General features: G+C 58.2%; 1 protein-coding gene across 2 annotated transcripts; it reads right to left on the bottom strand.

The window, feature by feature from the left end:
• Positions 1-448: 448 nt before the first annotated feature.
• Positions 449-19,193, bottom strand: MAP6 (microtubule associated protein 6). Of its 2 annotated transcripts, XM_029048494.2 has the most exons (4): positions 17,680-19,193; positions 6,489-6,702; positions 5,588-5,760; positions 449-724 (listed from the first exon to the last, which is right to left on the bottom strand). In XM_029048494.2, the coding sequence occupies exons 1-4, from the start codon at positions 18,576-18,578 to the stop codon at positions 556-558; spliced, it is 1,455 nt and encodes a 484-aa protein (XP_028904327.1). In that variant the 5' UTR covers positions 18,579-19,193; the 3' UTR covers positions 449-555. The 2 variants fall into 2 exon arrangements, with proteins under 2 accessions (XP_028904327.1, XP_028904328.1); XM_029048495.2 differs by lacking the exon at positions 449-724 and having other exon boundaries at positions 3,266-5,760.
• Between the last annotated feature and the right edge of the window lie 5,089 nt (positions 19,194-24,282).

Genomic DNA, 24,282 nt, shown 5'->3' with positions numbered 1-24,282 from the left:
CTCAAAGCCCAAGCTGGATCCACCAGGCCTGGGAAGCTGTGACCCCCAAGGAGGTTCCGGGGTTCAGGCAGCGCCTGACCCAGGCCGAGAGATGGATGACACACAAATACGGGTACGCACTCTGGCACGTGATACATGCAAAGATGGGCACATGACTGTCAATGAATACTGGCACACAAGTACACACAAACACGGGCACTCATGCCATGTGGAGAAACTCACATCTAAACTTTCACAAACATGAGCACATGTGCACCTACACAAGCATGCCCACGGACAAACTATGGCCCCAAGAGTTCTTCCACACAGTCACGAACGTGAACACCCACACCCACGGGCACGTGTGCGGCCCACAACCCACTCCCTCCTCCACCCCCTAAGCACACAAGTGCACAAGAGCATGGGGTCCCCTCTGCCGCGGCCCAGGGACCCACAGCTGGCACTGCTGGACATTTCACCACTTTATTGGCCTCCCGGAGGCAGGCTCACTCATGCAGACACTTCCACTCTGGGCGCCGCCCGCCATCCCCTCGGCTCCGCTGGGCTTGTGGCGGCTCAGGGGGCGGGGACCTGTGCCGGCTCCTGCACGGGCTCTGGGCCGGGGGCGACCCGGTCACCATCAGCATCCCCGAGCGGCCCCGTGTCCGGCCCCGGCGGGCTGCACCGCTCCTGGCCTACGGGACCCGGATCTGGACCTGGATCAGAGGTGGGTCGGGCCGGGCTCCTGCGGGGAGAGAGAGGTGTCATGGGGCGGCCGGCACCAGGGTGGGCGGGCGCACAGCACAGATCGTCTTTGCCGTGAGGAGCCGTGGGGGGCACGGCTTGGGGGCCGGGCTCTGAGGGCAGAAGTGGAAGGGCCGGGCCCCTGCCCCCTTGCCACTTGAGCCAATTGATTATCACCTGCAAGTGGATGGTCCCGCTTTCTGCCCCTGACCTTCCCGTCACGGACCATCCCACACCCTTGACTCTCCCCTCTCCATCCCTGCCTCTCTCCCAGGGACCCAGCATGGACCGCTTGTCCATAGGCCTACCTAATCCTCTCCAGAACCTCCTTTCAGTCTCAATGAATAGCCTTTATTGAGTGCCTACTGTACAAAGTAATGTACTAAGCACTTGGGGGAGTACAGGAGAATTTGCAGACTTGGTCCCTGCCCTCAAAGGGCTTACATACTAGTAGGGAAAACAGACAGTAAAATAATAGATAGGAGAGAGAAGAGGCTATGAAGTAGAGTTAGTGCTCTTTTAGGGTATTAAAGGTAGGTATGCCAGGCAGGAACATAAATATTTCCAACAGGAGGTGAAAGTTTACGTGAACATAAGTACTCAGGTGGTGTTGAAATGTCAAAGTGGCAGTTGGGGAAGGGTGGAAATTACTCAGGGAAGACCCCTTGGAGGAGGGGTCATTGCAGGAGGGCTTTGAGGATGGAGAGAGCAGTCATCTAATGGATTGCTATCACCTCCAACTTTTCTTTCTCCCTCTACCTGTGTGCACACTGAGTGCTCACTGTGTGCAGAGTACCATACTGAGTCCTTATTGTCTGAAGGACACTGCACCAAATGCTAGGGAATGCACAACAGAAGCAAACGACGCGGGCTCTGAACCAAGAACTTTCCAGCTTAATAGAGGTGACGGGTCATATATTGCTAACATCGCCCAGGTTAAAGAGTTAGATTATCATTACAAATAATAAAACAAATAATAAGCAGCAGGAAGAAAGAAAAGGGGGTATGGATATGAGTTAGTAAGTGCATCAACACAAATGATAGAAACACAAGTAGGCATTCCACTTCTTCCAAAATATCAAGGGCTGACCTGAATGAGAGGCTTCAGGTGGGAAGAAGAGAAATCCATGAGCTTTAGAATTTGGCCTGGGGATGGTTTATGAGGAGGCTTGTCAGAGGCAGGAGGCTGGACTAAATTACCTCTAGGGTTTCTCCTTGAATTGAAATGCTTATTTCACAAGACTCCCTTGCTCTTCACTCTGTTCCGTCCTGATCCTCCCTGGTTCCCCCCACCTCAAAGTGGACCATGCCTCAGATCCCCTACAATAAATCAGGAGGGTGGGACTGAAAGCATCCAGCCACTCCACAGAGAGCGTCCAGTACAGCGCTCTGCATACAGTAGTTGACCAGGATTGGTTTCATGCAATCTGATGAGAGGATCCCACAGCTCTAGCCAAATCTGGGCTCTTTGGAACCGTGGGAGCCGGGTCTGGGATAGAGAAGGAGCTGGGGCAGTCCCCTACAGCTTCTCTGAACAGAGAGTTGGGGCGGTGCAGCTCCATCTTCACCAGCTCCAGTTCGGGCGCAGGGATAGTAGGGGGTGTCAGAGTCATCTACTCTCGGCCTGAAGCAACTTCCCCTTGGGTCGAGCTCTGGTTCCAGGGCCTGGAACTCCTGTCTTATTGGGCTGGAGAGGGGCAAAAAGGGGCTCAGAGGAAGTTCCCTCTTTCCCAGGAAGAAGACTCTCTGACTGTCTGGCGGTGTCCCCGCCTCCCACCTCAGCCCCAGCCCAGCCCTCGCAGGGGAATGCAGTAGCCTTTGGTCTGGGCCCCAGTGGATGGAGTCCCAGAAACCTCCCTTCATCTGAATAAAGGGCTCCTTGTCTTTCTCCTTCCTTCCGGCCCCAGATTTCCCACCATCGGCAGATCCCCTAGGTCTGCACAGCCTCCTGGGATGGTTCTGGCCTGAGGGGCTCAACCAGTGGAGCCAGAGGGCAGAGGGCGACCTCCCATATGTGGCCAGAGAAGGCCACGGAGGGTTGGGGGATGAATCCTGCCCTGGGATGTGGCTGCAGTGGGTTTGGACCCAGGTACCTCAAAAACGCAGCTCCCTCAGGGCAGGGCCGGGGTCACCTCCCCTCCGGCTCGACCTGCTTGAACTCCGGAGGGAGGTGGTGAAGGCTGGGCTGTGGGATCGGGTGGGACAAGGGGCCACGGTGGGCAGCATGGTGGGATGGCCAAACTCGGTCTCTGCCCATCTATATGGGCTCTGGGGGTGTCCGGAGGAGGGTGGCTCTGGGTGAGCCCTGCCCTAGGGCTTCATCTAGGAGTGATCTAAAGTGATAGGACTCGGCCCCTGCTCTCTGCTAGTTGAGCGGTGGTGGAAAGATCAGAACTTTGCCAAACAGGGGGTCACTCTGTCTTCCCCCAGGTCCCCCCGCCCCTCCAGCCCACTCCATTCCTCGCTGGACCACTGGCCCAGGCAGGCTGCCCCGTCCCTGGCTCCTCTGAGCCTCTGAAACAAAACCAGACCAAGAAAGGGGTGTTGGTCTTGAGCATTTATTGGAGTTGAAAACCCTTTCTGAGCAAGCGCAGGCCACAAGCACGTCACAATCAATTGGCTACACACGAGGATTTCGTCATGGTCGTTGTCACACTAACAACAGCAGGAGATGGGCACCTAGAGGGGTGGGCTTGCCCGTTACAGAGACCATCTGTGATATGCCACGAAACCCAGGCCACAAAATAGCAGTGAGAGCCTTCCGACCCGCTCCGGGGGTAGGGCGGTGCAGGGGGTTGCCAGGGCGCGACACGCGGGGCGCAGGCCAGCGGCACAGATGCAGAGCCAGGTGAGCGCACGGCGATGGCAGCAGAGCGGGCAGCGGCGGACGTGCGCAGGCAGCAAGAGCGGCAAAAGCAGTGAGAGGGACGAGCTGAGGACGAGGGCCGTGGCGAACAGAGCCCTGAGCCAAAGGCTGAAATCTCCAACCTAGGGATGCCCCGGGGCTTCGAGCCCAGGTTACCGGTGATCTCCTGCAGCCTAGACCACGGCACTAACAGCTTCACTTGGGGCGCTCTGCTCGGAGCCCCCGGCCCGGGCCCCTGGATGGGCCCCGGGAGGTTCTGGGGGCGGCGGTCGGGCTGGAGTGAGAGATAGCCGTTCCCATGCAGGAAATCGGAGCTTGCGGTTCAGAAGCAATGGGGCCCCTCCTGGCCTTCCTGGCCCCTGTTACGTTAACTGTCCAAGAGCCACGGTGGGTTGTCAGTGGCCAGCACACAGGCTCGATGGGCCCCAGCCCCAGAAGGGTCAGTGGAGACACTGATGAGAATATGAAGTTTCCTGAGATCTTGGAAACAAGTCCCAGAGGTGCCTGAGGAGGAGGAGGAGGAGAGGAGCCCTTAACTGTTCGCCTGCTGTCGGCCAGGAAGAGGTAGCGGAGTCGCTCTCACTGCTTGAAGGGACAGGCAAAAAGCTGAGATTTGCGCTCAAAGGACGGCATCCTGAACGAGACCAGGGGAAGGAGGGCGCAGCGGTGCCTGACCGTCAAATCGCATTCCAGACTCGTAATGCCGCAGTATGATTTTTCTGGGGTCACACAGGGTGTTGTTCCTGAAGGGACCCCCGCTCCACCCCCCATCGCCTCGGCTCTGAGGGACCACCCCCTCCCGCTCAGCCCCTCGCCCACCCCACAAGCCCATCCCGGCTAGTTGAGACCATACACCTCGAACATGGCTAAACTCAGAAACGACACCACTGCAACATCACGACACCTACACCTGAAGCTCAGGGCTCCTCCCAGCACAAGCCACAAAGACACACGACACAATCCACTGAACTCTGTATTTCCCCATCCCGGCGCCCCTGGCCGCCGCTCCGCTTCCAGCGACGTCAAGGTCACCGCGTCCTTCCCTGTATTCCGGGAGGGGCCCTCACCTGGCAGGGGACTCAGGGAGGAGAAAGAAAACACCACCACAATCCCTGCTACCACTTCCTATCTCTCCCCTTTTCCCTCCTTTGGCCCCTCGCCAGCCCGAACCGCAAGGACAATCTCTGCAGAGCCTGAGTGAGCCAGCAGACGTGGATCCTGAACTACAGTTAAACATCCAGCGGTACCAGGGCAGACACCACACCACCCCACGGCTGCTTCCTGAGCTCTCGGAGATCCCAAGGTGCCGTCGGACCACCGTCTCTCGGAGGCGGTGGCCCAGGTGGTCCGGACGCGCCCAGGCCCAGCACTCACGGAGAAGTCATCTACACAAACAAGAGCAAAATGACAGCTGGGGAGCGTTCCACAGAGCTATCTACAGTGAGGCAAAACCAGTCAAATCCCACAGCCTCACGCTCATGGCGAAGCCTAACGGTCACCTAGCTAGGCCCGGCCGGCCGGAAGATGGCAGCGGCAGGACACACCCTCCTGGGAGTTCTGGCGGTGGCCTGGGGAAAATCCAACGGGGACTCCAGGTGTCTCGACCTTGCCAGGCCCCGGTCACACCTCCCCCGGGCCTAGCTGGTTGTTCGCCTTTGCTGGCTCCGTGTCCTCTCCCGGCTGCCTTGCCATCGAGCCCCCCGGGACCAGACGAACAGGGCGGGAGGAACAGAGTCTCACACCTCGGAAAGGAAGCAGGATCCTGACCCGATGTCGTAGGAGAGAAAACCCCAAAGTGAAGGCAACGAAAGCAAACAGGCGCCTGACCCAAGCAGAACACAAGCGGGTGGAAGCCTCTAATCCATTTTGTGGCCTTTCCGTCAGAGAGACAGAGACAGAGAGAAAGAGACAGAGAGAGGGGAAGAGAGAGAGAGAGAGAGACAGAAAGAGACAGAGAGACAGAGACAGTGGGGGAAAGGAGAGGGCAGGGCAATTTACTCTTTCGCCTCGGCCAGTTTATTGTTCATCTCTTTACTTTTCTCGCTGGCGCCGTCCGCGGCCTTCTTCTTGGCGGCCCGGCCCGACGCGGGTTTGTCTTTGACCCTCCGAACGGGTTTATGGCTTGTGGAGGTCTTTTTTGGTTTGGACATCTGGGCGCTGGACTTCTCCACCTGCACGTATGGACAGACAGACAGACCCCGTAGCCGCGGGGACACACGGGAGAGGGGAAACAGAGCCGGCTTTAGCGGGAAGGCAACGGGACGTGCCCTGGGCTCCTGAATGGGCACCCCCGGAAACCCCTTCCGGTTCTGTGCTTCTGGGCCAGAACCATCGGCCCCAGCCGAACTGGGATCCAAACCGAAACGTCCCAAGGCTCCCTGGTCCACCCCGCTGGTGGCTTCTTCTGAGCCTGGGCTGGGCTGTGGGGTCTCACACGCTTGGAGCCTCTGGACCGGGCCTCTGCCCTCAACCCCATCTCTGCTCCACAACACAGTGGATGAGACCTCAGCCCCAACGACCTCCTCACCCTCCTCGGAAGCAGCGTCAGTTGGGGGCAGATCCGACTCTCCAGGAGCTCGGCTCTGACTGTCTGAGCAGACTGGAGTTCACATTGGCCCCCATTCCCTGGGCCCCCCTCCCAGCAGCCCTCCAGCTCCAGGGAGGAAGGAGCCGGTCCCTCTCCCCAAGCACACCAGGGCAATGGGAATCGAGGCCTCCAGTGCACGGGAATGGCCTTCATTAGCCTGGTCAGGTGGGCCGGGGCCATGGAGGGTCGGACAGAGTCCCGATCGCGGCTGTAGGCTAGACCGCCCCTCCGCCAGACCGGTGCTGGTGGTGGGCTGCGTCAAGCCTGTCCCCTCAGGACTCCCCCCACCCCACCCTCCCAAGGGGGCCTCACCTTGGCAGGTTCCTTGTAGGGCTCGCTGTACAAGCTGCGTATCCTTCTGCGGTCGATGCCCTTGCTGCCCGCTGGGGTTGGTTGGTTGGGCTCCCCCTTGAATTGGGCACTGTAGCTGGTTTCGTGGACCATCTTGTCATCTGGAGGCTGGTACTGAGGCTTGGCCTTTATGGGCTTCACCGGCTTGATGTCAGTCCATGGCCGGAATTCGTTCCTGTGGGCAGAGCAAGCCGGGCGTGAGACCCATATAGCGGCGGTTGCCTGTCCCCTGGTGCCTTGGAAGTAACGCCCCGCCCCAAACCCTCTCCAGTCTGTCTCACAAGGGAATGGGGAGGGCTAGGAACCCAAGAGCAAGATGGTGCTGCTGACCGTCAAGCCTAGGCCACCGCTCCCCACCTTGCCTGGTTCTGAGCCTGCTCGGGGCCGCCCCCACCTCCAGCGTGCTAAAACAAGCAATAGAGCACTTCCCTTGGATCAACCTCTTCCTAGGGCCCGGTCCCATCCCCCAGATGGCACGGATGGCCCGAGCCAGCAGAACAGGGACCTTGGCTGCTGGGCCCCCGTCATCCCTGGAAAAAAGTCCCAGGTGGCTTCTTCCCCAGCTGCCCCATCCACTGGACCAGGAGGCTTGCGAGGGGTGGCCTGGAAGACGAGAGGGGATGGCAGGAAGCAAGATCCTCAGAGTCGCGGGTGCCCATTCTGCTCAAGGTTCTCAGCGGGGCCTCCCAGCTCCTCCATGTACCTGCTGTGTGACCCTGGGCAAGTCACTTAACTTCTCTGTGTCTCAGCTCCCTCATTTGCAATACCTGTTCTCCCTCCTACTTAGACTATGAGCCCCATGTGGGACCTGATTACCTTATATCTACCCCAGCACTTAGTACAGTGGTTGACACATAATAAGGACTTAATAAATACCACAGACAATATCAGGTTCCAGGCCCAACTGAAGGCCTACAGAGCTATAATGTTGTCCCATCTTCTCTCCTTCTGTGAGACCTGAACATCACACAGGCTTCCTGAGCAAGTCCTGTTGTGGCATCAGTTAAGAGCCAGACTCATTGTCTAATGGCAAGACATGATCAGGAACAATGAAATTCTAGAACACAGTCAGTCTCCTACCTTTGAAGCTCTCTCCCCTTACCACAGCTAGACTGGGTGGGATATGAGAAGAATGAGCAAAAGAAGGAGACCTAAACAGCTGCTGGATGGAGAACTGAAATTTGGAGTCCAAAAGCAGCAGAGAAGCAGCGTGGCTCAGTGGAAAAAGCCTGGGCTTGGAAATCAGAGGTCATGGGTTCGAATCCCGGCTCTGCCACTTGTCAGCTATGTGACTGTGGGCAAGTCACAACTTCTCTGTGCCTCAGTTACCTCATCTGTAAAATGGGGATTAACTGTGAGCCTCACGTGGGACGACCTGATTACCCTGTATCTACCCCTGTGTTTAGAACAGTGCTCTGCACATAGTAAGTGCTTAACAAATACCAACGTTATTATTATTATTATTAAAGCAAGGAGGGCAGAGGAAGCATTTTAAGGATGTGGTAAAACAAAGCCTCAGACGAGGCTGTATCACAGCTGAACACGGGATTCAATTGCTGGGGTCAGACCAGCATGGCCACTGCTATCGAGAAGGGAGTGGCTCTTTTCTAGTAAAAGTTTTGTAAAGGACAAAGAGACCAGGAGTCAAAAAAAGAAACAGCAACGGGCACTGCAAGCATTAAGCATGACAACACGAGGGACTGCCTTTCATCGTGCTCAAGATGGCCTGCATTGGCCTCCTCGGACACATATACACCTCGTCTCCACCCCAGGGCCTCTCTGGGCCGGGAGAACCGGACACGGCAGAGCTGCAGGCTGGGCAGCTTGTTATCCCTGAGTGGGGAGGGGGTAGAAATGCCCTTCACTCCTAGAAACAAACAGCTGCAGCTTCAACAGCCTGTGGCGGGTGGCTTGTTCTGGGACTTTGATTAGGGCTGCCCTGGTCGGCTGGCCCCACCCCCAACATAAGCCTTGACCTCAGAGGCCCCGCCTTCCAGTGAAACAGAAGGCTTAGGAGGGATGTGGAGGGAGCTTGGAGGAGCCACCCATGTGCAACTGCTCCACACTACGGAAAAAGTGCAGCTCTCCAGGAAACAAAGGACTAAGGGAGTTGTCGTCATCTAGTTGCACCCGCCAGGGTTGAAGACTTCAGCCCAAACTGGCAGTTCTCAGGGACCGAGGCCAGTTGGGAAGGTGGCACTCTTGACACCTCACAGAAATCCATTAGGACTTTCTTAAATTGCTCTCTTTCTATTTTGGGTTGGAAGCAATGAGCAAGGGCCTTTTAGCCAAACCCACCGTTCTTCCTCGACCGTCTGTGTCTTTGCCCCATCCCCTGAGGCAGTTTAAGTGGAAGGAGATTCTCGGGAATATTGACATCTTAAATGGCCACTAGGCTGAGCTCAAAGAAATGAATTCAGCAGATCTGACGGGCCCGGTGGAAGCAGTAAAGGCGTAAAGGTCAAAGTTCACTGTCAAGAGAAGTTTGAACAGCTCCATTGGTGACCATCCACGCTGGGTCACTGAGGAAAAGTCAAGGAAGTCGGATGGTCTGTGCTGGGTCACCGGAGGAGAGTCGGGGGTTTGGAAACTATGATGAGGGTGGCTGGGAGGGCACCCAGCACATAGTTCCTCTTGGCACCTGGTGCCCTGTTGGAAGCAGAGTCTTGGGCTGGCCAAGCCGTGAGCAGACCGAGGATGGCATGGCTGGGGAGAGAGCAGATCTCTAATCTTAGTAGCCGAGGGACATCGTTGTTACAGTTTGGTAACCCCGTCCACCCGTCTGGCAGCTCTTTCATCCCATTATCTTTAGATCTCTAGACCGTAATCATCAATCTCAACCTCCAGGCACCTGAGCCTTCTGGGCCCCTCTGACCTTGGCTCACCCCACTTCTCCCAGCTGCCCAACAGGCTCTTCTCGGCCTCTGCTCCCACAACCCCTCCTTCTCGATCCCAGGGGCTCCCCTGTAGGCTTTCCCAAGTAGGGGTGTCCTGGACTGCACACCGAGAGTGGCCAAAAGCATACCTAGGGAAGCAGCCCTGTGCAATCCCCAGGGAGTCCTATGTGGTCAGGGTTGCCCATGGAGACTCTCAGAGTGCCACTGTGAGTCTGCCACTGCTCCTGTTGATGCCCACTTGATGGGACACTGCATTCGCAGGGAACGTGTCCATGGTTTGCATGCACGTACGTACAGCCACACACACATACACACACGGCTGACAGGCTGGGTGACAACGCAAAGCCACAGGCTTCAGTGCCAGAATCTCTCCAAGATTTTCAAGTGAGTTGGATGCTCAGCCTCCGTGCGACACAACTCTAAGCTGCAGAGCTCCCTTCAGGCCCCTCACAATTGTGTATACACAATAGCACAAGGTTCTGTCTACAGCTGTACATTCAGACAAACAGGCCCATGGGCCACACGACTCTATGTGGTTGACTCGAATACTTGGGTCCTAGCTTAGAGACCCCCAGATGTTTGCTTGCCGAAGAAGACCCCAGTGACATCTTCTCCATATTGTTTCCCCCGGATTGTACTGGGTGGAGGCCTGGCTTGCGCTGTATGGGTGTTCTGGTGCCTAGCACATCTCAGGGATTGGGAACAGAAAACAGACATCGAGGGTAAAGGAAACTCTGTTCTACCTCCCAAACCCGGGCCTGCTAGCTCTCTCTGCTCCACCTTCCACCCGTAGGCCTGCTACCCTCCTGCTCTGCCTCCCACAGCGGACTGGAAAGGCACACTGGCAGCCTGGGTGAGCTTGGTGGTGGCACTCCCTGGCCCTGTGTGTGTGACCTTTTCCCGGGGGAGGGTGTGTGTACGGGTCTGTGTGGGTGCCTGGAGCACTGATAATGGCAATGGCAACGTTGATTAGGTGGTTAGGAGAAGGAACCGGGGAGAGTGTAGGGAGAAGGAAGGAAAAAGAAGCAGAGCTGCCTAGAGCTCTGGGAGTCAGAAGGAGCCATGTTCTAATCCTGCCTCTGTCAATTGATTCTTATGTGATTTTGGGCAAATCAATTAACTTTTCTGTGCCTCGGTTACTTCATTTGGAAAAATGGGGATTAAGACTGTGAGCCCTGGGTGGAACAGGGACTGTGTCCAACCTGATTATCTTGTACCTTTGCCAGTGCTTAATACAGTGCTTGGCACCCAGTTAAGCACTTAACAAATACAGTCCGATTAGACTGTAAGCCCGTCAATGGGCAGGGATTGTCTCTATCTGTTGCTGAATTATACATTCCAAGCACTTAGTACAGTGCTCTGCACATAGTAAGCACTCAATAAATACTACTGAATGAAATACCATAGCTAACTAAATACATAAATAAGGAAAGGTGAATGGGGGAAGGAGGAGAGATGGTGAGTGATGCAGGGGAGAGATGACTCCCAAGGACCAGACCCCATTGTCGAGGGCTCAGCCAACTGGTCCCTCCTCTCCCCTCCCCTTTTGTTCCTCCCAGCCAACTGCTCCCATGCCCTTCTCCCCCCCTGCCCAAATGTGGCTGAGGAACTATTTATTATAGTATTTGTTAAAAGCATACTATGTGCCAAGCACTGTTCTAAACCGGAGAGGGTGTTGGGAGAGGGGAGGGAACCCAGATTTGGACACTCTCCCATCCCCTTAAAGCTGTTGCCCCTTGGACTGATCCTCAGGCCCCCACCCTGGACCAAATCCATTCCCCGAGCCTAGACCATGGCCCTTCAAGCCGCTGCCTCAGGTGACCACCTCACTGTGCTACAACCAGAGCAGGTGCTGGACTGGGGCAAGAAGATGGAGAGGGCCGAGGCTTGACTCTATTTCCCCCCTCTGCTACATCACTTCTGCATCTCTACCCCTTAAACATTTTGATACTCACCACACTCTCAACCCCAGAACACTTATGTACATATCCTTATACTCTGTTGTTTCCTGCATCTGTAATTTATTTTAGTATTCGTCTCACGCCACTAGACTGTCAACTCTCCCAAGCTCTTAGTTCGGTGCCCAGCATGCAGTAGGCATTTAATAAATACCACTGATTGACTAATTGAGGACCCCAAGGTCGAGGGCCCTAGGCAAAAGGACCTCCAAGCACAAGGACTCCCCCGAGGGTGGAGGGCCTCCATGCATAAGGATTCTTCCCCCCCAACCCTCTGCTCTTCCCCCCTCCCTTCCGCTCAGCACTGTGCTCATTCGTATATATTACTTATTACCCTATTTATTTTGTTAATGAGGTGTTTATCTCCTTGATTCTATTTATCTTGATGATGTTGTCTTGTTTTTGTTTTGTTCTGTTTTGCTTTGCTTTGCTGTCTCTCTCCCCCGTTTAGACTGTGAGCCCATCATTGGGCAGGGATGGTTACTATCTGTTACCGAATTGTACATTCCAAGCGCTTAGTACATTGCTCTGCACATACTAAGCGCTCAATAAATACTATTGAATGAATAAATGAATGGCTCCAGGCTTGAGGACCTCCCATCACAAGGACCCTCGCATTTGAATCTCGATGGCTCTGACATGATACTCGGCCGACCCTGGCGTCCAGCTCTTGGTGGACGGCCTCCCATAGCCGGTCCCCGCCCTGATATCCCGAGCTGATACGATCAGCAGGGGCCCCCAGTCGCCCCCTGCCCCCTCGGGTTCTCCCCTGAGTGCCAGGAGTCCACCTGGAGGAGAACTTTGCCCTCCGCAGCCAACAGCGCGTCTGGGCAGATAAGGCGGACGGGCTGGGCTGCGCCTGCTGTAAGGCAGGGTTTGGCCCGGAGGCCGGGCACTTTGCGTCCTTGGGCAGTGCCCCACCTCTCCTTGGGCAAGACCCCGCCTCTCTCTGGGCAGGGCCCCGCCCTCCTTGGACAGGGCCTCCCTCCTCCCCGTGCTGGGTCCCACCTGACTGTCCGGATCCCAACACGTAGGGGATGAAGCCATCTGGATTTATTTTTAAGCTCTCCAACTCTGCCTCGCCTGAAAAGGCCTCGGGCTCGCTATGCCAAAGTGGGTGTGGGATTTCCCCAGAGGGGTTTCCGAGAATTCCCCTCGACAAGCTCACCCGCCCCCAGACACTGCATTCTGGCACAGCTACTGTACCTCCTTAGTCCCAGCGACTAATCTCCTAAGGAAGTGAGCCCGCGCTGGGCAGCCAGAGCCCAGCTCACCTCGCAGCCTGGGGCCCTGGGGCACCTCCCGGAGCGTGTGGGCAACCTCCCAAAGGTCAGGGAAGGCCAGGACAACCAACGCCCAAAAGAACGGGGCTTTTCCCGCCCGAGGCAACTCATAAACTTCCATTCCCAGCCCTCACCCCCTGCTAAGCTCTGCTATTGCCCAACAGCCGTCCAGTCCTCTCAATTGATCGATTGATCAATTAATCAATCCATCAATCAATCGATCAAACAACTGTACAGATTGAGCACCTACTTTCATTCATTCGATCGTATTCATTGAGCGCTTACTCTGCGCAGGGCGCTGTACTAAGCGCTTGGGAGAGTACAGTACGACAATAAGCAGACACATTTCCTGCCCACAACGAGCTTAGAATCTAGAGGCAGGGAGACACTTGTGCTTCTTAGGAGAGTAGTGTAGGTTAAAAAACGATCCCTTGTCCTCAAGGAGTTTACAGTCTAGTGGGGGAGACGGAGATTGAAATAAATTAGAAGTAGGAGAAAGTAGTAGACCGGAAATTCTGTAAGGAGGTGCAGACAGGGTTGTGAGTACTTTAGTACTTAGGTGGCATGTGGAATATGGAAGGTGGTAATTGAGGATACAAGGTGGGGAGATTAGTCATCAGACAGGGAAGGCCTCCTGGGGGAGGTGTGATTTCAGGAGGACTGTAGAGGTGGGGAAAGCAGGAGCCTGCTGGATGTGAAGGGGAGAGGATAAGGGATGGCAGAAGCCCATCCCTAAACATAAGGGGGCAGGGTCTAGGAGGGTGCCCGCCACCCAGTTTCTCCCAGGGTTCTGGACCGGTCCGGCCATGAGGCTGACCCACGGTGACCTGGTTTATAGTCTGAACGGTCAATCCTCAAAGCCGTCCCCACCCAGAGGTCCCGGACCTGCAGTTGGCTCCCTCTGACCCAACCAAGGAAGCCTTGGGAGAAACTGGGTGTCTGGGTCAACCTGCTCCCCCACGCCCCCAAAGACACCCCAAAGACTGAGGATTACTTTCTCAGAGGCCTGTTTCCACCCCTACAGGCCTCCAGGTTGGAGAACTCCCATTTGTCACCCCTTTCTGTCCCTGTTGACATCACCAGGGCCTCAGAGTGGAATCTACGCAACCGAGCCAGTTCAATCCCCTCTGTCTCGCTAGTGACCCCTTGCCCACATCCTCCCTCTGTCCTGGAACTCTCACCCCATTTTCAAAGTCATCTTAAAATCACAACTCCTCCAAGATGCCTTCCCCAACTAAACCCTAGTTTCCCTTACTCCCCCTCCCTTCTACGCAGCCTATGTATGCACTTGAATCCGTACCTCTTAAGCACTTGGATAGTCATCCCTCCCTCGGCCCCACAGCACTTAAGTGCATATCCTTTATCCTGCCATTTCCCCTATCTGTAATTTATTACAGATTTTAATGCAATTGATTAAATTTCAGAGCCTGTCTCCTCTTCTACTCTGTAAGGTCCTTGTAGGCAGGGATCTCGTCTACCAACTCTATTGTATTAGTACTCCCCCAAGTGCTTAGTACAGTGTTCTGCACAGAGTAAGCACTTAATGAGTACCATTGACGGACTGATCGATTAACCCTTTGTCTTGGCTAAGAAGCAACATGGCCTAATAGAGCAAGGGCCTGGGAGTTAGAAGGACCTGGGTTCTAATCGCCTGCTGTGTGACCTTCGGCAAGTCACTTCACTTCTCTGGGCCTCAGTTACCTCATCTGTAAAATGGGGATTAAACCTGTGAGCCCTATGTGGAAAATGGGCAGTATCCAATTTGATTAGCTTGTATCTAAACCTGTGAGCCCTATGTGGAAAATGGACAGTATCCAATTTGATTAGCTTGTATCCACCCCAGTGCCTGGCATGTAGCAAACACTTAACAAATACCATTAAAAAAAAAAAAAGAAGACTGATGCTTGTCTTGGGAAGGAAGCAAGGGGGTCATGGTCCATGCAACCTGAGCTGTTGATACCCCATCACCCCATTTCCAGATGAGGAAGGGAGACCTGTTGGCAGAGTCCACCAACTCAGTTACATTGTACCCTCCCAAGCGTTTAGTACAGTGCTCTACACACAGCAAGCGCTCAGTAAATGTGACTGATTGATTGATTGGCTGTCCCACCCTCACCCCTCCCAACTCCTCCTCCTCCAACGAGGCAGCTGGCACGGCCAGCAGTCTCCAGCCAGCCGGGGCCCAAGTCTCCATTCCTTCCCCCTCGGTTCCTCCCCGCTTCCCTCCCCCTCCCCGCCGAGCTGGGCCTCAGCTGTCAGCAGCCACGCTCTATTAGCCTTCCCTGGGGACCCCTTGCTCCTCGACCCATCCCCATTAGTGGAAAGTGAAAACTGCAGGGGGATTTTTAACCCCGTCCTTGCCAACACTGTCCTTTCCCCTCATCATGGATCGAGGCCTTAAAAGGGGGTCCTCGCTAAGCGGAAACCCCAAATCATAGCCACCTAGAGATCCGAGTGTGCAACCGAAGGAGCCATCACACTGCCAAAGGCACATCTGGCACATTGCCAGCTGTTGCATTAAGAACATCACAACCCCTGGTCTGCTTTGAGGGTGGAGGGCTGCGGCAGAATCCCACATTCCCTCCCCCTCCCCCGCCCCGACCCTCAGGGTTCTCAAGAGGGTTAGGGTCGGGTTACTCTATTTTTACTAAACCGTCAGCTTCTCAAGGGCAGGAATTGTGTCTACTAACACCTTTGTTCTCTTCCAGGACCTGAGTGCGGTGCTCAACACACAGTAGGAGCTCGGCCAGTAAACAGGATTGACGGACTCCAGGAAAATGCTAGCATCGGTGTCTCGGGACAGATGCCAAGTGGGAAGCCCAGGAGGTGAGCTGGCCCCAGATTTCGTCTGGACGGCTAGGGAGAAAAACCAGTCCCGATTATGCGACTGCGGAACTGAATGGCTGGCCAGGGCTCCTGGGGCCGCCGAGGCCCAGCTGGGCAGGCGCGGGCCCTAGAGTAGACATTCAAGGAAAGCGTGAGAAACCCGATAGGATCAAGACCCCTGAGTCGCGAGGACAATCAAAAAATCTGGCTTCGATCAGGCCAAGGAAAAGGGCTAAATCTCTCCCCCGCCAGGCCTCAGGGGTTTCTTTGGGGCAGGTCCTCCCTGAGGTGGTTGGGCGGCCTCCGGGTCCTCATGTCTGTTTCCTCCAGGAGAGCATCTGTATCATCGATCGGTTTTCTCTCCCGGCCTCCGAAGGGAGCCGACCCTGCGGAGCGCAGCAGGCTTCCAGGGGCCACGATGACCGCCAAGCCGCCAGGCCTTTGGCCGGACCAGGGTTCATCCCGGGAGGTGACAGACAGGACCGTGATGTGGGCAGGGAAAGCGTCTATCAACTCCGTTGTAGAGTTCTCCCCCAAGTGCTCTGTACAATATAAGCGCTCAGAGAATACCACTGATCGATTGATCGGTGCGTCCGAGTCCGCGGGCCTTTCCGCAAAGGGCAGCCTTCCTGCCAGGAAACCACGGCCCCTCGAGGCCCCCTAGGCAGCTCACCGGACTCCTGGGGGGGAGGCGGGAGCCGCAGAGACATCCTGCTCCTTGCCCACCCCAGACGCCTTCCTCTTGACACCGTCACGTCACGCTGCGACCACACGCAACGTGACATAACGGTCTCCTGGGCGAGGTTTCTCCCACCCGACCCCCTCCCCGCTCTCCAGGTGGCCGACCCTCGGCAGAGCGCCAGTGCGGCTTGGACCCGAAATCCCAATTTCGGCCCCGCCGCCATCTTTGAGGAGGGCAGCGTTGGGCCCCCCCTCTGAGAGAAGCCACGTGGTGGTTCTCTTTCTTTATTAAGGACCGGGTGGCAGCCAGGTGCATAAGGTTTGGCGAGGAGGCCCCCACCCCTCAGCACCCTCGCTGACTGTCTGAAGCCGGCCTGCCCTCGGATTGGGCACGACGCTGCCTGGAGGGTCACCAGGGCCCCGCTTCCGCAGCAAGGAAGCAACGTGACCTAGTGGAAAGAGCCCGGGCCTGGGAGTCAGAAGGACCTGGGTCCTTATCCCGGCTCCGCCACTTGTCTGCTCTGTGGCCTTGGACGAGTCACTTCATTTCTCCGGGCCTCAGTTCCCTCAGTGGGGATTAAGACTGTGAGCCCCATGTGGGACAGGGACTGCGTCCAACCGGCTTAGCTTGTATCTACCCCAGGGTTTAGAACAGTGGCTGACACATGGTAAGTGCTTAACAAACGCCATCATCCTCATCGTCGTCAGCTAAAGGGGCAGGATCCCCAAGGGGCCGTGGGATTCCTAACCTGGCAGGGGGGTGGGCGCTGGCCGCTCCCGCGGGACAGCAATGCAGATGGGGGTGGCTCCACCCCCTTGCCGCGGCTTTAGTGACCGATGGGACACGTCCGGGCTCGCTAGAGGCCCCTCTCCGAGCCCCGCCTTCACACCTTCCGTGAGCCCCTGCAAGTTGAGGGGTTCACTGATGAGAACTGCCCCCGGGGAAGCAGGAGTAGAGAGGGCTGGGGTGGAAGGCCGGCTGGACGCGGGGAGAGCGGGGGCAGTTCTCGGGGGTGAGTTCGCATGTGCTCATGGATGGTGCGAGGGTGGGTGTGAGGAGAGGACGCAGGACGAAGGCTTTAAAGAGGGCTGGAGACAAGGGGCCATCGAAGAGGAGGAGAGCTCGGTGGGGGCGGGGGGCGGGCCGACCGTGAGGGTGCTTCGCCGGATGACAGAGAGAAGGCAGCATTGGGGGGGTCTGGAAAGGGGGCGATCCTGATGCGGGGGGGGGGGGGAGACTGGAAAAGGAGAAAGGATTTGGATAGACGGCCAGCGGGAGGGGATACACTACGGAGAAGGAGGGGCGAAAGGAAAAGAGTGAGGATGGATGAGAGAGAGAAGAGGAGGCGCTGGAAGGAAGACGGGGGTGGAGGGGAGGGGAAGGGCCCGGAGAGATGGGGTGAGGGGGTGGGGGATGGAGGCCGGGGGTGGTGTTGGGGCGAGGCTGGCTGGCCCCCGGCCGTCCTCCTCCCATCCCCAGTAGCCCCCGCCCCGCGGCCGTACGAACCTGTAGGAGCTCCCGGCCGCGCTGGCCACTTCCTCGCGGATCTGCCTGTTGAGGGCGTCGACGGCCGCCCGCCCCCGGCCGCCCTCGGGGCCCTGGACGGCGGGGGCGGGGGGCGACGGCGGCGGCTCGGGCTCGGCCCCGGTCCCCAGCCCCTGGCCCTCGGCGCGGCGCAGCATCCAGCCGGGACCGGCCTTCCTTCGCGGCTCCCGGCCGTCCCCGGCCGACGCCTTCCCGGCGGCGGGGCCGCCCCCGTCCGGGACCCCGGAGCCCCCCGAGGCCCCCGAGCCCCCTTCCTCGACCTCCCCGGCGAGCGGGAGGGCCTGCGATCTCCGCTCCTGGCTCTGCGGGCGGCGGCGGCGGCGGTCCTCGGGCGGGCCGGGGGCCGGGGCCGGGGCCGGGGCCGGGGCCCGGGGGATCCAGGGGTGGTCGCCGCGGCGGGGCAGGGGCCAGGCCCGGAAATCCTTCTGGTACTGCGTCTCCCGCTCGAAGGGCGCGGCCGACGGCTGGTACTCGCTGCGGGGCTTGCAGCTCGGCTCGGGCCGCTGCACCTTCCAGGCCCGGTAATCCTGGCGCATCACCGAGTCGGCCGGGCCCGCCGGAGCGGCCTTGGCCCCGCCCGCCGGCGGCTCCCGCTCGCCGCCGGGCCCCGGTCCGGGTCCCGGCCCCGGCCCCGTCGCCCGGGCAACGGCATCCTGGTCCCCCAGGACCGGCTGGGTTTCTATGGCGACGGCGCGCGGCGGCGCGGGCTGGGGCGGCCCCGGCGGCGGCTGCCCCGCGCCAGGGGGGTCGGTGGCCTCCGAGTACTTGGTGAAGACCAGCGGCACCGCGATGTCCGCCTTGTCCAGCTGGTTCCAGAAGCGGGCGATGCAGCAGGCCCGGGTGATGCACGGCCAGGCCATGATGCCGGCTGGCCGCAGGGACGGGACGCCCCTGAGCTCCCTACCCTCCCTTTGCCTTTGCCTCCACGCTCCTCGAAGGGCTCTTCGCGACGGAATCGGAGCGTGGACGCCCTCCCGCCCTCAGCTCCGGCCCCTCCCCGAGGACCCGCGGCCGGGGATGGTCTCTGGAGCCGATGCAGGTGCCACGGGTCGGCTCGCCTGCACCAGCGCCCCGCGGGAGGATGCAACGCCCGAGACCCCTCCGGGTGCGGAGGTCTCTCCCCCTCCGCTCCCCCTTTCCCCTTCTTTGGCCAGAGAGCAGCCCCTTCTCGAAGCTCTAAGGCACGCTGCAGGGGCGGGGAAAGGCCCCGGGAGGGCGGGTCGGCGGGCTCTGGGGAGGGTGTCTTGCTTCCGCCCCCTCCGCCCGTCTGGCTCTCCTGTCGGGGATCCGGCCTGTCGAGCTGCGGCGAGGGAGCGGGGTGGGGGGGACCCCCGGAGGAGAAAGACGAAGACCGGACCGACGCCCGGAGGGGCTCATCTGCGGGGAGAGAGGAGCATCACTGCCGGGGCTGCGGCCGCCGCCGCCGCCGCTGCGGGAAAAGCGACCCCACCCACTGCCGCTGTTCAGAAAAAAAAGAGGGGGGGGGGGAGGGAGAGGGGGAAGCCAAGGCAGAAACGATGCAGAGGGAGGGCGCTTTGCAGAGGAACCACGTGCCTCCGTCAGCACGCAGCACCGCCCCGTAACCCCTTCCTACTCCCGCTCCCGCTCCGGGGCCCCGGCGGCGACGGGCCCGGAGGGAGGGGCCGGCAGGAAAGGGTTAAGCCTTGGGACCCCTCGGTGGCGGGACCCCTCCCCTCGCCCCTTTGCATTGACCCCAGCTTCGGAGGGAGGGAGGGAGGGGGCGCCAAGAGGCGGGAGGGGAGGACCAGCGGGGGGCAGGGGGAGGGGAAGAAAGGACAAGGGCCGAGGCCGGGAGGCGGCCAGCTGGACGGCGGCCAGTCCCCCTCCGCCTTTCAGGACCGTGGACGTGGACAGATCCCGCGGCGGGGGCGCGCTCCCGAGGGGCCACACACCGGGAATCGCCCCTCCGCAGCCAATTTCCCCGAGGACTGTTGGGTCTGGGGGTCCCGGAGGACCCCCTCCCCCCTCGCCGGCCGCCCGGACGCGTCCAGGGAGGACGCACTGACCCGTGTAGTGCTAACGGTCACCGGCCGCTCTCCGCAGTCCGGAGTTGGGGGGAGGGGGAGGAGCGGGATAAGGGGGCCGAGCTGCCGTGGGTCCGCCCCGACCCCTTCCCACCCCCTTCTCCTTCCCCTCGGCCCTTTCTGGGTGTTTCTCCCTCGGGGGCTTTTTGTCTGTCTGGGTCTGTTTTTCCGTCTCTCGCCCTTCCCTCGGTCTCTATCTTTCTAGGTGTCTTTGTCTCCCCTTCCTCCCTGGCCCCGGCTCGGAGATGACACCGCTCCCGCCCCCCACGTGACTAGAGACCCCCGCCCCCTATTCTCGTTCAGAACCTCCGAGGAATCAATTCCCTTCGATGCGACCTCTGCGGTTTCTTTATGAGGAGGGCTGGCGCGCCAAACGGGGGTCCTGGGTTTAGCGCTGTGAAGGTGGTCGCTGGGTGGGGGGTGCCGTCTCCCGGTAAATAATTTCCGTGGGTTCTCCCCCCACCCCGCACACCTTTCGATCGTGAGCTCCTTGAGAGCAGGGAACGTATGTCTTGCTACCCTTGGACTCTCCCAAGCTCTCGGCGGTTTTTGCCACTAGTCGCTCCTCAGAGATGGTATCGACTCCAGCATCTAGTACAGTCCTTGGTTCAGAAGGAGCGCTTAACGAATACCATGATTATCCTTCTCAAGATGCCCTGACAGAAGTGCCGCTGGTAGACTGTCCCCTCTTGTTTAGATTGCGGCTTTGGATTCAGGGACTGTCTTCCAAAGAGATCGTGAACTCCTCTAGGGCAGGGATCGTGTGTCTGACACCGATTACATATTCCCCGAGCACCCGATAGTAGGCAACTCATAGCAGGATCCAAATTCAGCGTTCTCCATACCAGAGACCCTCCGTATAGCGCTCTGCACACAGAAGTACCCAGCTCTGCGTGCGATAGGCGAGGCTGGAAGCCGGCCCCGGGGCCCCCCCCAAGTGAGGCCAGGATGCCCCACTAACATTTCATCAACATTTCTGAATCCGAAATAAGTGAGGAGCGACAGATATCAGGGGGATCGATAACAAAAGGGATGGCCGATCTTTGCATGTGAATGGGGAAGGTGGGGGGGGGGTCGATCCGGGAAGACATGCTGGAGGAAGTGACTTTTCAGAAGGACTTTGAAGGAGAGGAGTGAGGGTGTCTGTCCTGAATGGGTTTCCCACTCACCAGTTTGAAGGCAGGCGACAGGGTGGCGACCAGGGGAGAAGAAACCTGAGGCTCTCTGACCTCGACACGGTGGGCATCAGCCTTGGACACCAAATCAGGCCTCCTCTGACTGTGATGGTCAGGCAGGGGTCAGCAGCCCTCCCAGCCCTCCTTGTACCGGCCCCGTCGTTGTTTCTTAGCAACGGGACTGGGGGCGGGGGATCCGGCGCTAATGAGCCGAGAGATGGGAAAGTTCAGACGGGCAGATGGTGGAAACGCCGCCAGCCTCTCCGTGCGGAGAATGTCACAGGGGCGGCCTGGACCCCCGGATCTTGCTGATTCTGGGCCGTCAACCCACACAGCCCCCCGTCCCTCCCAGCAATTACTTCTCCCAGGAAGATCATCGAGACTGCTCCACCCGCCCCAAACCCACGACTCCTCCTCTCCATCCTTGACCCTCCTCCAGTGACCCAACATGGATCATCCAACACTCCTGATTCTCCCCTCTCCATCCCTGACTCTCTCCAGTGATCCAACATGGATTATCCTACACCCCTGACTCTCCCCTCTCCACCTACGACTCTCCCCAGGGGTCCAGCACAGATGCAAGTCCATGAATTCTGGTGGATTTGCTGGTGTTTCCGGCTGCACAGATTCCCCTGGGTCGATCAGATTTGCACAGGCCCCGCTCACATTTCCTAACCCCCACCTTTTCTCCCCCATCTCCCTTCTCTAGGATCCTAGGACAACCAGCCCATGTAGAGATCCCGCGCTGGCCCTTCAGCCCCCAGGCCCAGATTCCCCCAAATCGAGCGGTACAAATCGTGTCTCAGAGAGTGCCAGCCCTCGCCGCGGGTTGGTTTTTGTGCCTGTGGCCCAGAATTCTAGGGATTCTCAGGGTTGGAGGAGGCCGAGGGGTCGGGGAGTCGGGAAGTCGGGTGGCCGGGCTGAAACTGTTAATCCCCGAGCCACCTGGTCGCCTCTGCCTCTTCCCAAGACCGCCCCCCGCCCCTAAATCCCCTCTAATCTCTCTGCGGGATTGACCCCCCTCCCCTTTGCTGGCGACAGCCCGATCTGAGCTCCTTGGGATCAAACCTCCCAGACTTGGCTCCACGTTCTCAGCGCTCTTTCCCCTGACCTCACTCACCCACACAAGACCCACAGCCCTTATGTATATATGTATATATCTATAATTCTATTTATTTATATTAATGCCTGTTTACTTGTTTTGATGCCTGTCTCCCCGTCCCCCCCTCCCCCCCAACCTGTAATCCCAATGTGGGCAGGGATTGTCTCTCTTTATTGCTGTATTGTACTTTCAAGCGCTTAGTACAGTGCTCTGTACACAGTAAACGCTCAATAAATGCCATTGAATGGATGAATGAATGAACCCCTTCACCCCTGCCAGCCCGAGAGCGCGACCATACCCATCCCACCCTCAGCAGGGCTCCGGAAACCGTCCCCAGGAGACCTCAGGATCCAAAGCCATCAATCTGTCAGTCAGTCTGTCTGTCCCATTCCCCGAAGCCCCAGCTTTGAGGAGGGGGTCCCCCGGAAACTCCCACCCCGGCTCCACGGGCACACGCTGTAATTTATTTATTTAAGTATATTCCTGTTTGTCTGCCCCTCTATACTGTAAGTTCCTTGTGGGCAGGAAATGTGTCCGTTTATTGTTACATTGTTCTCTCCCAAGCGGTTAGTACAGTGCTCTGCACACATTAAGTGCTCAATAAGTACGACTGACTGATTGAGTGACAAGGGCAAGCCCCTGGGCAGCAGCTGCTTAGAGTGCTCTTTCTGGGAGGGCGGGATTAGGGACCGGGCCCGTTCGCTTACCCGGAAAAGTCTGGTCCGATCCCCGTAAACTGATATTCGCAGATCAGAACTTTCATCCATCCTTTCTCCCGGGGTCGGTGAGGGGGCACAATTGTTGTAAGAGCGCTGGTCCCAGATCGGGAGCATGGCCTGGTGGATAGAACCCAGGCCCGGGAGTCAGAAGATCTTGGGTTCGGATCCAGCCTCCACCACTCGTCTGCTGTGTGACTTTGGGCAAGTCACTTCACTTCTCTGGGCCTCAGTTCCCTCATCTGTAGAAGAGGATTGAAACTGCGAGCCCCATGTGAGACAGGGACGGTATCCAATCTGACTACCTTGTATCTACCCCAGCGTTTAGAACAGTGCTTGACACGTAGTAAGCGCTTAAGATGTATTATTATTATTATTGCCCTCCGTGGTTAGAGGAAAACAGATTGCGGCAGGGGGTCAAAGGGTGGGGTAATGTAATGGTATCTACTGTGTACAGGGTACCGTACTGGGCGCCTACTGTGTACAGAGGACCGTCCTGGGCTCCTTCTGTGTGCAGGGCATCATTCTGGATGTCTGCGTAGAGGAGGAAACAGGGCTGACGGTGCAGCCGCAGGAATTCAGATTAGAGGGAATCACTCGTTCATTCATTCGTTCATTCAACCGTATTCATTGAGCGCTTACTGTGTGCGGAGCACTGTACTAAGCGCCTGGGAGAGTACAATATAACAATAAACAGACACATCCCTGCCTACAACGAGCTTGCAGTCTAGAAATGTCTGGATGGGGTCCCATGGGGTCGGGGTTCTGCTCCAAGGTTTTTCCGGTGCCCAGGATGGAAGCAGGGCTCTGGGACTGTCCCCGCCGTCGCCTCTCCGGATTGCAACCTAAGGAAGGAAGGAAGGAGTCCTCAGTTTCCTTCTCCTTTCTGCCTTTTGCCGACGGTCACTGGGGAGGAGAGGGGAGAAGGGGTGGGGTCGTTGCCTCCAGATGGGGTCCATAAAGTAGCGCGATCTGTTTCCGGGCAACGGGACAACGTGGAGCCGGATCCTGGAGTCCCTGCCCGAACCAAGACCGCGCCTGGAGGACCCAGGACAAAACTCCGCACCCGCAGGCGCTCAGCACAGCGCTCTGCACACGGCAGGCGCCCAGCACAGTGATCTGCACTCCGAAGTCCAATGGAGGCGGATGACGATTATGATGATGATGGATCTCAGGGTGTGGGTAGGAGCCGGAGAGACGCGGGGTTGGGGAAAAGGGTTTGGGGGTCTCTCTCCCTTCTCTGTCCTCCCGTTTCTTCAGGGGGAGAGATGGTGGTGCCCACTCCCCGACCAGATCCTGGCCCTGGAGCGGCTCCTTCTCCCCTTTCCCCTCTCTCCCTTCCCCTCTCCCTCTTCCTCCCCCTCCTCGTCCTCCTCTCTTCCGGGCGGGAGACTTATCTCGGATGATAAACTCTCTACGGTCGCCGACAGATCGCGTTAGGGCCGGGCCGGGGGCCGGCTGGAGCTGGGCGGGGCCGGTCTGTGGTCGCACGGTTGGCACACACAGTCAGTCCCACCCCCGCCCCC

This window comes from Ornithorhynchus anatinus, chromosome 20 (genome assembly GCF_004115215.2).
Source record: "Ornithorhynchus anatinus isolate Pmale09 chromosome 20, mOrnAna1.pri.v4, whole genome shotgun sequence".
NCBI classification, from domain to species: Eukaryota; Metazoa; Chordata; class Mammalia; order Monotremata; family Ornithorhynchidae; genus Ornithorhynchus; species Ornithorhynchus anatinus.
The sequence above is the reverse complement of the archived record's forward strand: the minus strand, read 5'-3'. Positions and strand labels throughout refer to the sequence as shown.

Bases quoted from the DNA above. Each gene is read 5' to 3' on its own strand.
- MAP6 (XM_029048494.2), bottom strand. From the start codon at position 18,578: ATGGCCTGGCCGTGCATCACCCGGGCCTGCTGCATCGCCCGCTTCTGG. The intron at 5,761-6,488 runs GTGAGGCCCCCT...CCATACGTGCAG, and splicing joins CCTACAAGGAACCTGCCAAG to GTGGAGAAGTCCAGCGCCCA. The intron at 725-5,587 runs GTAAATTGCCCT...CTCTCCCCGCAG, and splicing joins AAACTGGCCGAGGCGAAAGA to GAGCCCGGCCCGACCCACCT.